The sequence below is a fragment of the Falco rusticolus genome, chromosome Z (genome assembly GCF_015220075.1).
Source record: "Falco rusticolus isolate bFalRus1 chromosome Z, bFalRus1.pri, whole genome shotgun sequence".
Classification (NCBI taxonomy): domain Eukaryota; kingdom Metazoa; phylum Chordata; class Aves; order Falconiformes; family Falconidae; genus Falco; species Falco rusticolus.
The window spans coordinates 31,106,117-31,120,588 of NC_051210.1; the positions used below are offsets into that span (position 1 = coordinate 31,106,117).

The 14,472-nt window shown below is 42.8% G+C and overlaps 1 protein-coding gene across 1 annotated transcript in view; it reads right to left on the bottom strand.

The window, feature by feature from the left end:
• GAK (cyclin G associated kinase) overlaps positions 1–13,766 on the bottom strand; it is a 70,515-nt gene extending 56,749 nt beyond the window's left edge. Inside the window, exons 1-3 of the mRNA XM_037373867.1 lie at positions 13,434–13,766; positions 2,479–2,540; positions 1,051–1,110 (exon numbers count right to left, since the gene is read on the bottom strand). Of these exons, the coding sequence (XP_037229764.1) occupies positions 1,051–1,110; positions 2,479–2,540; positions 13,434–13,575 (264 nt within the window). The 5' untranslated portion in view covers positions 13,576–13,766. The remainder of the gene's footprint in view (positions 1–1,050; positions 1,111–2,478; positions 2,541–13,433) is intronic.
• Positions 13,767–14,472: the final 706 nt, after the last annotated feature.

Sequence of the window (14,472 nt, forward strand, 5' to 3'; positions counted from 1 at the left end):
TTTTAACCAGGGGGCCGGCGCGGATGCAGTGTCAGGCAGCCATCTGCGGCTGCTTGGTTCCCCCCCCCCCAACCCCTGGCGGGGGGTCTGTAAATACCGGGGGCCAGATTGAGGACCCTGGGGGGCCGTATCCAGCCTGCGGGCCGTAGTTTGAGGGCCCCTGGTATAAAAGCTGGGCCCTCCTGCAGTGACTTTGGAGACATCACCTATGAGGGGATGCCCTGTGTAGGACTTCCCCGTTGCTGGGTCAGGCTTTCTAAATTGTCCCTGCAACAGGGGCTCCCCAGTGACTGCAGATCTGGCTGATGGTAACGTATTAGGGCAATGGATGATGTATCTTTCTTGCTCACTATAGCTAATCTTGAGTCATAATAACTAGGTGCATTGCCTTGCTTATCTGTTTTATTGCTTGAATCAGGGTATCATAGGCTAATCCATTTGTATGTGCATACTGCCTTATTTTCTGTATTAATTTGAAATGAACAGTAAATCAAGGTTGTCTTCTCTATTGGTGTCTGTATGCTATCTATTGACCCCATCAACTGGTAAAACAGATGCACGTATCCTACTGTAATTTCTTCCTTAATATTCAGTATTACTTTTTAAAGCCAGATGTACCTGAGGCAGAAATTAAGAAACATTGTGAGTAAAAGAAGTTCTGAATAGTCAAAAAGGCAATAAATCCAGTGCATGTGAGGGAAGTGTACTTAAGATCCAAGTATCATCTGAATGGTCAAAAGGTCTGTTTACCACAGTCAGAGGACTGCAAGAAAGCCCAAATACGAATTTCACTTCTGGCTAGATAAAGTCTACACTAGCTACAGAAGTTTTCTGCACACATTGAATTCCTGCAATTTTTTAACAACTTGCTGGATGTTGGTGTCAGATTCAGGACAAACCAGGAACCTAGACTTTCCTCAGAATGTCAGTCCTCTTAAGCATTGTAGGGCATAGAAAGAACTGAATCTATAGAGCAGTCCTCTATTTCCCAGAAACATTTGATAGCAGGCAATTAAATCAAAACTTTAAGATATGTTCCAGAAAAGATACCATAAAACAAACTTCCTGAATGATGGCTTTGTTCTTTTCTTCTTCATTGGACAACAACCGCTGTCAAAAAAGAAGAGTAATTGAGAAGATACAGTTATTAAAACTTAGAGAAAAACAGTTCATTGATTTTTTTTTTTTCCAGACCACAAAAGATAAGCTACAGTCAAAAAACTAAGGAAGTGTGATGGGACAGTAAACAAAGTGGGCTTGTTGTACATTTGGACATACTGCCATAAACATACCACCCAGTTCTGCAGGTACCTGTACTATTCAGGTTTAGTGATAACTGAGCAATTGTAAACTTTGACACTCAAAAAGTAACTGCTCTGACAGCTCTGTGATGTGTAAAACACTAAAGTTTGAGCACTGTGCACTGACAAAGAAAAATTAATCTTCTGCCTCAAGTCTTTAGACAGAACTTTCAACCTCCTCTAACCAAAACTTCTCCAAATTAGGCAGCCCAATTTTTTTCAACAGTACTCAAGTAATCATCAGCAAAATCAACCATAACTATTTCCAATATCTACTTGGATTTAGACTAGAATCAATCTGAGCATTTGCTACAAAAGTACCAGTTTTACAAAACACAGAATGTACAGTAATTGTTCACCTTCCATCTATTATTTTTAACTAGGGCTACTTCTAGATGACATTTTGAACATACATACTATATGGATTTGGTCACATTTTGTTACTGTAGGATGCGGTATGAAAAGTAAAAAAACAGACTAAGTAATTACTGGTCGTGTAATGCCAACTTACCTCTCCCAACTCTCACACTACTACCCTTTCCACTTTCTCTCAAGATAGGTACAGGCACAGGATATCCCCACCCCAAAAATGAAGCCATTTTGTGGTAAAAACAAGTGACATGATATTTTTTTGCAGCAAAATATGACCAAGTAAGTTACTTCACTTTATTGTCCTTTACTTCAGTTTTTCAGCTGTTACATGATTATTATAAGCTTTCAGAAAACAAGAATCCAGTGGCGTGTCTCTGAAAAGTGCCAGGATTAACATTTGATGAACGAGTCAAGAGTGTGGAAACTTACTGTGTAAGTACAAAGGTAGGCTAACCAGCAGCCTAAATCTGCTTCTGAGGAGTGAAAATATTCCTATACAGGTAACTAGGAAAAATTCCTTATACTCATGTAACAGAATGCTTGGGAAGCGTCATGGATTTCTAGACCAAATAAAGACAAACAGCAGTAGTACCCAACAGAGCAACTCCCATCTTCAACATCTAAATGTAAAGTGCAGGCCCTTAACAGGAATGACCATTCTGAATACAGGTATGGTGTGCTAAAAACACCACTTCATCATTCTGATGACTTGTTCAGTGGCATACACAAAGGATTAACTATCATGCTAAAGCACCAAGCAAAAAGACAGACCTTGTAAACTTGTGGTGAAGTAAATTTGTTTTACCTTTAAAGCATAATCTTTGCCACTTCCAAGGTCTTGAGCTTCATAGACAAAAGCAAAACCACCTACAAAAAGAAGGCACATAAAGTCAGTTTTAATCTCAATATTCAGGTAAACAGTTATTTTTAGTCTAACAAATCTAGTACAAGAGTATAGACACGTCTCTGAATGCACAAATTATACGTATTTTTCAGTGGCTTGCCAAGAGCATGGGTAACCTACATACAAGAGCTAAAATATTCTCTTCCTTTCTTTTACATATGCCAGAAGCACTGTTACTTTCGTGCACTCTGTCAGTCTGCATATGCAGATTTCCTAATGAAGCAACCTTTTTTTTTAACGCAGGTCCCTATGCAACCAAGATTCACTACCGCCAATACTACCTAATGATTTTAAGTAAACTACTCCTTTGTTTTACACTGTTAGGCTTCGTATAAAAACAGCAATAACCAAGGGAGATAAAATGTTAAATACATACCTCCTCATACTTTTAGGATAATTTCCATGCTTCAGACTTCATGTTAAAAGTGGAAAGCATTTTCAAGCACTGAAGCACATAATTCCAATGACAGCGATACTGTTACTAAATGCAATTTGTCACTGCATACAGCATTATTTTCATTCCAACTTCTTTTGTCAGAATATCTATTTCATCAAACACTACTAATTTGTTCAAGAACACTGCAAATTTCCACAAAGTAAAAAAGACTGAGAAAAAGTTACAGGTCTACTAAATTTCCTCAGTTGCTAATTATGTTAATCTAACTATCAAAAGAACATATTTGAACAGTTCTACTCCCATTGTAAAGATCCTGGTATTACTCCAATTTCTTCTAGGAATGTCATCTTCATGGTTACACAAACACTGTAGTTGCATACATGCTCACTGTGTATTACAGAGTATCTTTAGTAGATTAACAACCAAAGTGACAAACTTCAATGATTTGCCTTTCCACTCTTTTAATATAAATGCTATCTTCATTGAACCACATAGTGATGTTTTCTCTAGCAATAATTTGGAGAATAAACACAGAAGATGTCAGCAAACCACATAAGCCTAAGGGAATAAGGTAACTAAAGAATGAACCACCACAGACAAGAAAGAAGTTGACAAGGCCCTTTTAAAAAAAGATGCAGAATCCAGGTCAGTACAGTCACATTAGTACCCAATACCTTCTTGTGGATGGGGAATATTAACAAAAGGCTTGAAGTGGACACAGCATTTGCTTTCGCAATTCAATAAACACAACATTTTTCAAGAAGAGTTTTACATGGCAATTGACCAGAGTTCTCCAAGTACCATTCTGAACGGTACTGCCCACACACCTTGTCATTTTTCCAGTAGCATGCAAAACACTAAATAAGTGACAGGCTGCTGGATATTACCTTTGCTTTTGATATCTAAATAGGAATTACACACAAAAACAGCAAAACCAAGACTGCACTTGCAGGAAGGACAAGCAAAAGACAGGAAAGAGTTAAAGTACTAATGAGAACACTGAAGATGACAGACAGTAAGGGCTGCTGTTCATTCCCACCATGTATCACCCATGCATGCATTGTGCTTATCCATTTATTTTGACCTATCCTATAAAAACAGTTTTGGTACTTCCCACAACAGAAGTTTCCTTAGCTTTTCTAAAGCCCCTAGTGCAAGTCTTCTGATCAGCAATTACACTCACCATTTCAGGCACAGATGGGAGAGGGGCCAAAGACAGAATGAAGTCCACACTTACCATCATCTTAAAAGCATTACCTCAAGATACTTTGCTTCTTTTTGAATGAGAACATACGCAAGAAGAACATGGTTCTGGACAGTGCTGATCAGTTACGACTATTGCTTACAGATCGCATAGAGCTGGTGAAAAAAGCATGGTAATTTGTGAGTCATCCTTCCACTGAAGCTGGATGCTGGGAAACCATGGGTTTTGACTGCTCTTCCCAACCAGTTCCCTATTCACATCTGGGGGCATGTCCCAGGTTTCAGAGGCCGCTATCCTAGTGAATTGCAAGCCCCCACACCAGTGTGTACCAGTCACTACATTACAGAGCTACTGCCTACACATCTTTGACCTACACAGATGCTGCAGACTACCTACACAATGGAAGTACTGCTGGCCCTACAGAAGGAAGTCATTACATTCATCCTGATCAATGTTTGATTTTATTCTAATAACCCTTCAAACCCACCTTGAAAATATATGCTTCCATTTGCAAAATTAGGGACTTCAGGCCAGCACAAACTTCTAGAACATTAAATCACTCTGATCAACTGTGTACACGGCCAAGGGTTCCAGGAGGGCTGGAATGGGGCAAGACTGCTCTTAATTGCAAGCATACACCTTGCTAGTACCTCTACAAATGTCCACAGACCTACATGCATGTTGTAAAAAAAAAAATCTATCTATGCTTCATTCAAATGCATTAAGGGCCCTCCTGGAAATCACACATGTGAAAGCACCTATGCATCAGAATTAAGTCATCAAATCAATTCAATGCATCACTTTCAAGCATGTACCTGATTAACACCCAAGCTGATCCAAACTCTGAAGAAAGGCCCTAGAAGCACTGCTACCTTTCCAACTACTTCAGCTGGTCTGATAACCTTTCCTACAAGCTCTTCCTACAATACAAGAAATGTTTACAATATAGACCAAGTTTCACATTATCACTAAGCTTAATCCTGTTGACACTGAGTACAAAGGAGTAAAAGGAGGAATCAGTGTATACAACTAGAAAAATATTACAGCGAGTCTTCAAAAAGAGGTATTTCTTAAACTTTCACAGAAGTCCTGATCATCATACAGTCCTCCCAAAACTCTACACACATTCAGTTGCCCCAAAATTTTCTTTCTGTTCACAAATCTTGAAATTCATGCTTAAATCTCAGCCACTTTTATGAAAACTACACAAGTTCATTTCTTGATGGAAAAGGCTGTGTTTTTAACACTTAGAATCACAACATTAAAACCACTTCAGAAGGGCTCCTGAAGTTTAAGTAATTTCTGTTCAATTTCAATAAACCTCACTTCAATCAAAAACAATTAATTTCAATTCTCTTAATAGCTAGCTAGGAATCTAAAGAAATCTTATATTCAGCTTCAAAACATGCACTGGATGTAGGTTTCACTATTCATTGAAAGTCATTAATGTTCATTTTGGCCTAGCAGCACAAGTGAACATTTTGGGCAATGCAAGCCATTTAAAAATTACTTCCTGTTATCAACAGAAGTTAATACAAGCTCTGCTTCAGTTAAAGCACAGGTATTTAAGTGAAGCATAATTACCATTAACTGAAAATCCAGTGGAATCTCCATAGAAACTGCCCATACTAGGATTTTGCTGCAGTTAAATACAAAGCTGGCAAGACTCAACTTGTGTATTAGCAAAATACTTCGTTTACTTACTACATTTTCATAGAAGGGGTCAACAAAAGGAAAAGTAATGAAGAGAGTCTTCTTTAATGTCATTTCAATGGTGTCACAGCTTACTAGAGCTCCTCATGCAGTAAGATCTAACAATTTATTAGAGGTATTAGAATAATAAGCTGAAAGGAGAAACTTCATTAAAATAGTGATAGCTTCAGAGTACACAAGTAGTTTAAAAGATGCACTTTTAGTTCAGTGATGGTACCTTAAAATCAAGTACTGAAATGCTAAACAGATAGTTAAGTTCATTAAACTTTTCGGAACTCCAAACAAAAGCCAGTGGTATCATGCCTGATTAAATTCCTAATTCATTGCACTGGTTTTATAGGTAAGTTCACTGCTATGGCCTCTAACCCCACCCTTTATAGCTATGCCCCTGTCAAAACATCAGTTTTAAGTTTCTCATTCAGTCACTTCATTGTTTCACCTGAACACAATTCGTTCCCCGCAACACTGCTCATTCCAGGTGGTGGTTAGTTCACAACTACTGCAGCTCTACAGCTGATAGCAATTTTAAATTATGGATTTTCTGGGGTACCAGAAGAGGTATAGTAAGTTGCAAAGATGGCTTTTAAAAAAAGTAAATTAAAAGTATCTGTTATTGGTGAATTTTTTTTTTTTTTTTTTCCACAAAAGGCAAAATTAGTCCTACCTGCTTCCTTATTGTTTTGTTTAGGGTTTGAAGCTGGCTTCCTTGTGGAGCTAGTCTATTAAAACAGTTTTAATATAACCTGAATAGGGACAACTTCACTGACAAAACTTCTTTGCCCTAACAGCTTACTCCAGGCCTTCTGACCAATGTAGTCTGCAATATAATTCGCAAAAATTTTAAGAAAGTTTCACCTGTTTAACTATAACCACACCAAGGATTTCACAGTCAACACAGCCATGGCAGTTAACGATCACATTCCTACACCAACATACCTGTATGAACAAACACCTGTATACTAGACCCAACTGAGGCAAATGACAACATGAAAGTTAAGAGTAGGAGGACTTTGGTTTCTTTCCTAGGGGTGCAGAAAATATATTTTTATTTGGGGTGGTTTTGCTCATTATTTCCACTCACATAAACACCTGAGACCATTTTAAGTCAGTTTTCTGAAGTTTTTTACATCAGCAGAATCATCTTAGCATCTCCCCGTACAGGTTACCAGTGTGCATATATGTACACAGCCATCCCAGCTCTTGCCCTGAGACACTAAGTGAGAGGGCTGGAGGGGCACAGGAAATCGGGAGGGGACACAGCCAGGACAGGTGACCTGAACTAGCCAAAGGGATACTCCATATGACAGGACATCATGCTGAGTATATAAACCGGGGGAAGAAGGAAGGGGGGACATTTGGCATTATGGCATTTGTCTGCCCAAGTAATGGGTTACACGTGCTGGAGCCCTGCTTTCCTGGGGATGGCTGAACGCCTGCCTGCCCATGGGAAGTGGTGAATGAATTCCTTGTTTTGCTTCGCTTATGTGCACAGATTTTGCTTTACCTATTAAATTGTTCTTATTTCAACTCTCAAGTTTAACATTCCTTTCTGATTCTCCTCCCTATTTCTCTGGGGGGGGGGGGGGGGGGTGTGGGGTGGAGTGGTGCGTGAGCGGCTGCGTGGAGCTTGGTGGCTGCCGGCTGGGGTTAAACCATGACACTAGTTTTTCCACTGACTAAGCATTTCATAGTCCCTTTCTCAGAACACAGCCCAAGCTCTAAAAATGGTCTCAGATTATTATTTTCTGCCACAAAAATTATCACAGAAGAAAACTAGTTTTCTTTCTTTTCTGCAGCGCAAGCTTAAACATAAGAGGTTCACTATAGCGTACCACACCAGCTCATGAAAACGGAGTAGCCAAAGTACAACAGTCCGTCCCGGAATCAATCTTGGCTCGTAGCAGATCCAGAGAAACACGCTAGACCACAAAGCTTACCAGCCTCACCTTTCTGGCCCACGCTGAGACCATCTGATGACTTCCTCTGCATTAGGAAATTAGCCCTACCTCATTTGCTTTAATAGGAAACAATCTACACTCCTCCTTACACCACTGCAGCCCACAGGCATTACTCCTGTCAGTATTTTAGCATCCTCTTGTAAAGATTAGAAGACCCTTTCTTTTCCAACCCAGAGGTTTGCCTTCTCCCTCAAGTTAAACCTTGGCATCAACATAATATTGAATAAGTTCACTGTACTATAAATCAAATTGGATTTAAATCTGCTCCTTTTTTTATCCTGTCCTTGTTTTCTCTGTCTTCAGTGATTTTTTCATAGAAACCATTTCAGTGAAATGACAGTTTTCCTACTTATCAGCTAGTGAAGCATCAAAATAGGGACATCAACCACAACATAAAACTGCTTACCACTGTAATGTATTGTTTCATTGCACACTTAACTAGTTATGAGAAAAGGGTGGTGTGAATAGCTTCCTGTTTATAACAACTTGGTATGACTTGTCCACTCCCTTCCCAAATACTGACCAAATTTGTTCCCTTATCAATACTAAGTAGCTTATGTTTCAATCATAACTTCATTAAAAATCTGTAATTTTAGCCTGGGCTCCATGTTAGCTGTTTTTCCACCAGAGTACAGGCAACATCCTTAATCAAAGCAGAAAGGATGCTCTGTGATTGTTGCCAAGCATTGATTCATAAGCATGTTTTTTGAAGTCCAGTCACATAATTGTGTCAATTTCAAAGTCCTAATGATATCAGCAGAGTTCAAATTAAATGTAAATATGCTCCAGTTACTGTAACTTTAGCTATTGTGCTGAGCGCTCATGAGGTCAAGCATGGAATTTTTTAACAGGAACTTATCTTAGAAAGCAGCTTTTCTTTATTAGAAAAATAAACACCTGAGCAGTTAAGGAAGCACAGGATACTTACAGAATGCCTACAAAGCATACGGTGAAAGTAACAGCCATAAGGGTATTTTGGAGTTAACTTTGAAATGAATAGGGGGCACTGACTCAAGTGACCACCAATGACCAACCAGGATCCGCATGCATGCATAGTATATATAGCTTTGCAATGATAGCAATATGGAAACGTAGTAGCTAGGAGGAGTCAATGTGACATATAAGCTATACCAACAGTTTATGTAAATTTGAGCATATAAATACACTAAGTTTTCTGTCCAACTTTGCACTCCATTTGGGGAGTTTTTCCCAACTGTCCTGATTCTGCACACAATCAAATAAAGCAATGTCTCCTTCCTAAATGTAGTCTTTTCTGCATTTCAGGAGCTCAGGTAAAACAGTAACACTAATAACAAGATTAAACAGGCCTCAAAAATGAAGTATGGCTCTAAAATCTGGATTTTTTCCCATGACTTGAGAAGTAGAGAGGTATGACACCCTAAAACTTTCAGCGCTCACCTGGAAGCAGGAACTGCTATACCTCAGAAACATCAGTTTTAAAAAACGGCACTGTTCCACTTAACGTTGAAAAACTTCTCTACATCTACAGTAAAGGGAATGCAAACTGGAAAGCTGCTAGGTCAGCATGCTTCAGTTCTTCACAGAGATTATCATATTTTTCTCCTACTTCCAAAAACTCTGCCTCACACATTATTTGCAGAGTAACTGTCAGTTCATCCTTTACATGACACGCTGTTGCAATTTCTCTTTGATTTGATACAAGCTCTCCTCCTTTCATAGTAACTCCAAGCATCTGTCAGCAAATCAAACTAAAACGTTTGCTGAAACTTGACCATTAAGTGTCCATTGTAATTCTGCTGCCCAGAGTTTTATGAATTACTTCCATTAAAAAAATAATCCACATTTAATTATGTTACCACCATCCTATAAATCCAGAAGTTGCAGAGACCATGAAATTGTATCTGTAAATTTGGTAAACTGTAATACTGCCTATTCACACTCAATTTACTGAAGGAACCTTGAAGTCTAAAGCAGCAACTTTTTGATACTTTAATGACAGATGCAAGTTTCACTTTGTCAGAATGCAGCTTGTAACAAGTCATCTACATGACTTCCATTCAATGACAGCTTTGTAAACTCCAAAAAAATTGAAGTCTGTAGCTGCTACCTTTCTGACTAAGGAATGATGCTTTCTTCATAGTGAAGAAATGCATCAGCAGTCTCTCAACAAATAATCTGAGAGCCCAGTGACCAGGTTCTATTCCTTCTACAGTATAGGTAGAAACCAAGAAGTTTCCCATACTTACTTGTCCACCATCTTTTAAGTGTCACCATTATCAGGTAAACAAGCATAAGGTCTTATCAGAAGACCTTATGTCCAACGCAGGCAAAAATGAAAGCCAGCAGCATCTAGCATTTGAAAAACACATTTGCAAGGTTGGTTGTCTATGCAAATATGCCAGTTTACAGGAGCAAGAAACAAGAAATTTCTGAAAACTACTCTTTAGCCTGCTGTGGTCACTTGCTCTCCCCATTCTCACCTAAAGTCAAATGTGCAGGCTGCAAGGATTCCTGAATCATTAAGAACTACTTTAGTCCCTCAACTACCTAGTACAGATTGATACAGGAATCCTGACATTCCTGAATGAAAGCGATGGATACTCCAGGATGTTAAATGATGAAGCAGAGAGTCGGCATAAAAATGCACATACTGTTCATGTGAACAGTAAGCGATCTGACTGAGGCTTTTCAAGAGAGTTTAAGCCTCTCTCACCTAACCCTACAAAACCCAAATGTGTTAGCAAGCATTTGGAGAATTACCACATATATCTGGACTATACACATGCAGTCACCCTGGTGACAGCAGACATCCATGTTGTGATATAAACAGGTACAGTATACTCAGACTGCAATGACTTATGGCCATACAAGAGAGTGCCCTCTGTCACAAGAGTGTAAGATAGTTACTTTTACTAATATTGTCTACTTCTATACGCAATCAATGACTATTCTACTTAAGTAAAATTGTGTGGCAGTCTGTGCACTTAACTGGAGGACCCAAAAGAACCACAGCTGAACCAGCATCACACAAAGGGCAAGTAGGGATTACATGTAAAGGCCCCAACCCACCTTCTCTAAAAATTTCTTAACTGCAGTAAGCTACCAAAATACCCAAGTAGAAAATACAGGAGACACTATTCTAGGAACACTCAGTCTGTCCTGTGACACACTTCAGTCTGCTCATGCATTTGGAGGTAGTATCAGCACTAGAGATCATCACCAGCCTGTCCCCCCCAGGTTGCTCTCAACTTCCTGCAGCAGCCCACCACGAATCCAAAGGTGGTGCTGCCAGTTTCTCAGCTTACAGCTTGGCCAAACGTGTATTGCACCGACACAGATGGGCAGCACACTCCAGAGCTGGAAAGAGCTGTAGAGTGCGAGAACAACTGAACTTACACTGCCATATAATACTCGGTAATGCTAATCCACAGACTGTGTTCACACCAACTGAAAAAGCACCAGACTGTACGATCTTATGGAAAAGGCTACCCCTCTGCACTGGCTGATCACACACAGTTCATCACTGATTTGAAATCTAAATTCAGAAAGCTGCACTTTACGTTCTAGTAGTGAATTTAGCATGAAAGGACTCCATTAAAAAGTAAAACAGATTCTGGATTTTTAAGTACAGAAGAGAATGCTTATAAACCACAGTTATGCAAGCATGTATCAGGAGGTGTCAAACACAGGTTCAGAGCTCAAAGATGAATTCAAGTTCAGCCACAAAATAAATTATACACTAAGACAAATACAAGTCTGAAGACAGCAAGAGGCTGGGACTTTTGCATTTTGTATTTATACTGAATTTACGTTAAGGGTTGTTCTAGCCCAGCTATGCTGGCTGGAAAGTCTTACTTTCTAGGTAAAGTAAGCAGTTAGGCCCAATTTCAGTCAGGGAAATACAGAGAAAAACAACATGAAATGAAACATGGAACACAAAGCAGTGGTTACAGATCAATTCTCAAGAACACCAGACTTAAAGCATGTCTCCATTTGCTTTAAATCATCTAACCTGGCATCCTTCCCCTGACATTTTAGAAAGCCTGTGTCAGATCGTGGGAGACAGCAGGCTGCTGCCAAAGTAACATATGAAATACTTGTTTCAGAATCAAGAACTGAACAGCAGATATATCTCAGATAGAGCTTCCTGCCCTTCCTTTCCTTTGTTGTTCTTTGGAAACTGCTGTGGTCACTCCTGGTAGGAATGTCACAATAACAGCAGCACCAGCCAGTTCATTCAGCATTCACGCCACATTGAATGCCAACATTTCACTTGCAACTCTCTTTCGCGAAGAGCATCTAAGTAAAGGCTGAAGGCAGCATAGGACCTGAAGTACTGTTTTAAATGCAACTCATTACCTACAAAACTGCCAGGTTTTGTCTGAGATCATATGCCAGACGTGTTTAAGCATTAAAAGTAACAACTTATTTGTCCTTAAGAAAATAAAACATCAGTGAAGACCATGTCCTGTTGTTTTACATGAGCAAATTTTTGGGGAGTTTAGCTAAAGTAGCTGGTCTTGAAGAATCAAATTTTTCTTCCACGCTGGTCACTAAGATTTCAATGAAAAACTACTCAGGGAAAAAGATAATCAATACATCTATTTATAAAACTACTTAAATACAAAGACAATAAAAAGCAACTATAAAAAACAACTTAAATAATGGAAAGGGGCTCTGAAGAGAGCTTTGGGATATTTAACCTAAATAATACTAACCATCTGTATAAAGTTAATCAACTATAACTGCATTAATATGTACAAATTCACCTTTTAGTCTTTTGAGACAAGCTTCCAATGTCTCTTCTACAGGAAAAAACTAAAGCAATTCCTGTGACCACAAGCACAAGATCCAAATCTGCGCTAATTTCCAAGTAGTGTGCACACCCCAAACATAATACTTATTTTAAAACAGAGCAGCAAGTAGTGTGCCAAGGTGCCTACCCAAAAATCCACTGAAACTAAAAACTGTCCAGACATTCAATTCCTGTGCTTCAGCAAAGCCTATATGCAGGCCGAGATCAGCTTCCTGACATTTGTGTTTAAAGTTAATGTATTTTCCTGCCTTTCCGCTTTTAAACACCCCAGAACGGCACAGGCAAACATGCACCTCGGCATAATATTATACATCTTTGTTTATTTTTTGTAATATACACGCAACCCAGCACTTCCATGAGGACCTCCCGTGGATCATGAACTCCTTGGAGAGTTGTATTACGCGGTGAAAGCATTCCACCCCGTAACGCAGGCGAAGCTGCGGCCGCACAACACGCCGGCCCGCAGCGGGTGCTCCGAAGCCCGCTAACAGCGCCAGCGCCGCGCTCCCGCACCCGGCCCTCGCCGCGCACCCCCGCTAACCCGCTGCGCGGCCCTCACCGAAGCCGCACTCGGAGGCCGCAAGCCCCGCGGCGGGGCCGCCTGCCCTCGCAGCACGAACCCGCCGGCCCCGGCCCGGCCCGCGGCGCCGGCCCGCTCGCCCCCACAAGGCCTCCCCCGGCCCAGAGGGCAGGCCGCCCGGCCGGGCGAGGGGCGGCGGGAGGCCCGAGGGGAAGCGCGGCCCGGCCCTGCACGCCCCCGGGCGCGCCGCCGCCGCCGGGTCTTACCTTCTGCGATGACCCGCTTGATGCGCAGCTTCATGTCGCCCATCTCCACCGTCTGCCCCACGAAATCGTTCTGGTCGCGGCTGGCGGCCCCCAGGGAGCCGGGGCCCGCTAGGAAGTCCAGGGCGGACTGGAAGAGCGACATGGCCCAGGCAGGCGCTGTCCGGCTGGCTGCCGAGGAGGCGGAGGGGCCAGGGGGGTCGGTGAGGTAAGGCGGGGCGGGGAGGCGAGGCGGGGTAACGGGGCGCGGCGGCTCCACCAAGCTACTGACTGCGACGGCCGTAGGCCGCCACCGCCTCAGCCGCCATTGCCTCCGCTCCTGGCTGCTTCCGGGAGCGATACGTCCTATGTGACCTCACGGGGCCGCCTCCCGCCAGCCCGCCCCGCCGCCGCAGCCCTCCCGGCCGGCCCCGCCCTCCCGGCACGGCAACCGGGGACGGGCGGGCCGGGGCTCGCCTTCCCGCCTCGTGGGCGGGGGCACTGGGCCGCGGCGGGGCGCAGGGGCCTCCCGCCGCTGGAGGAGCCGAAGGCTCGGGGCGGGCTGGTCCAGGCGCCCCCGGCTGCCCCCCGAGGCACCTTGGATGCCGAGCCGCCGCGGCCTGGCTGAGGAGGAGCGGGCCGGGGCGGCTGGGCCGTGCTCGGGGGTGGGAGCAGGGGCTGGGGGCGGTGGACACCGGGCTGGCCGCCGCCGTGAGCAGCCGGCAGCTAGGCCGCCGCCGAGGTAACGCTCCTGGCGTCAGCCGCTCAGCCCCGCACGGGTGGCACTCGGGCAGGACATGCGCGTCCCCCACGGAGGCTGCCGTAGTCCTGGCACTGTGCGTCTGCCCTCGACACCGCCCGCCTTCGCTTTTCCCTGCAACCCTGGCAGGCCGGCCCTTTGCCCAGCCTGCATCCCTGCCGCCCGCACCTGAGCGCAGAGCGGAACGTGGTGGCGGTGCCTGGGCAGCACGACAGGGACATGGGTGTTGGTGGTGGCTGTGGTCCGCGTTGAGCGTTAGCCTGCGTGTTCAGGTGTGAGGCCTGGCTGTTGGGTTCGCACCAG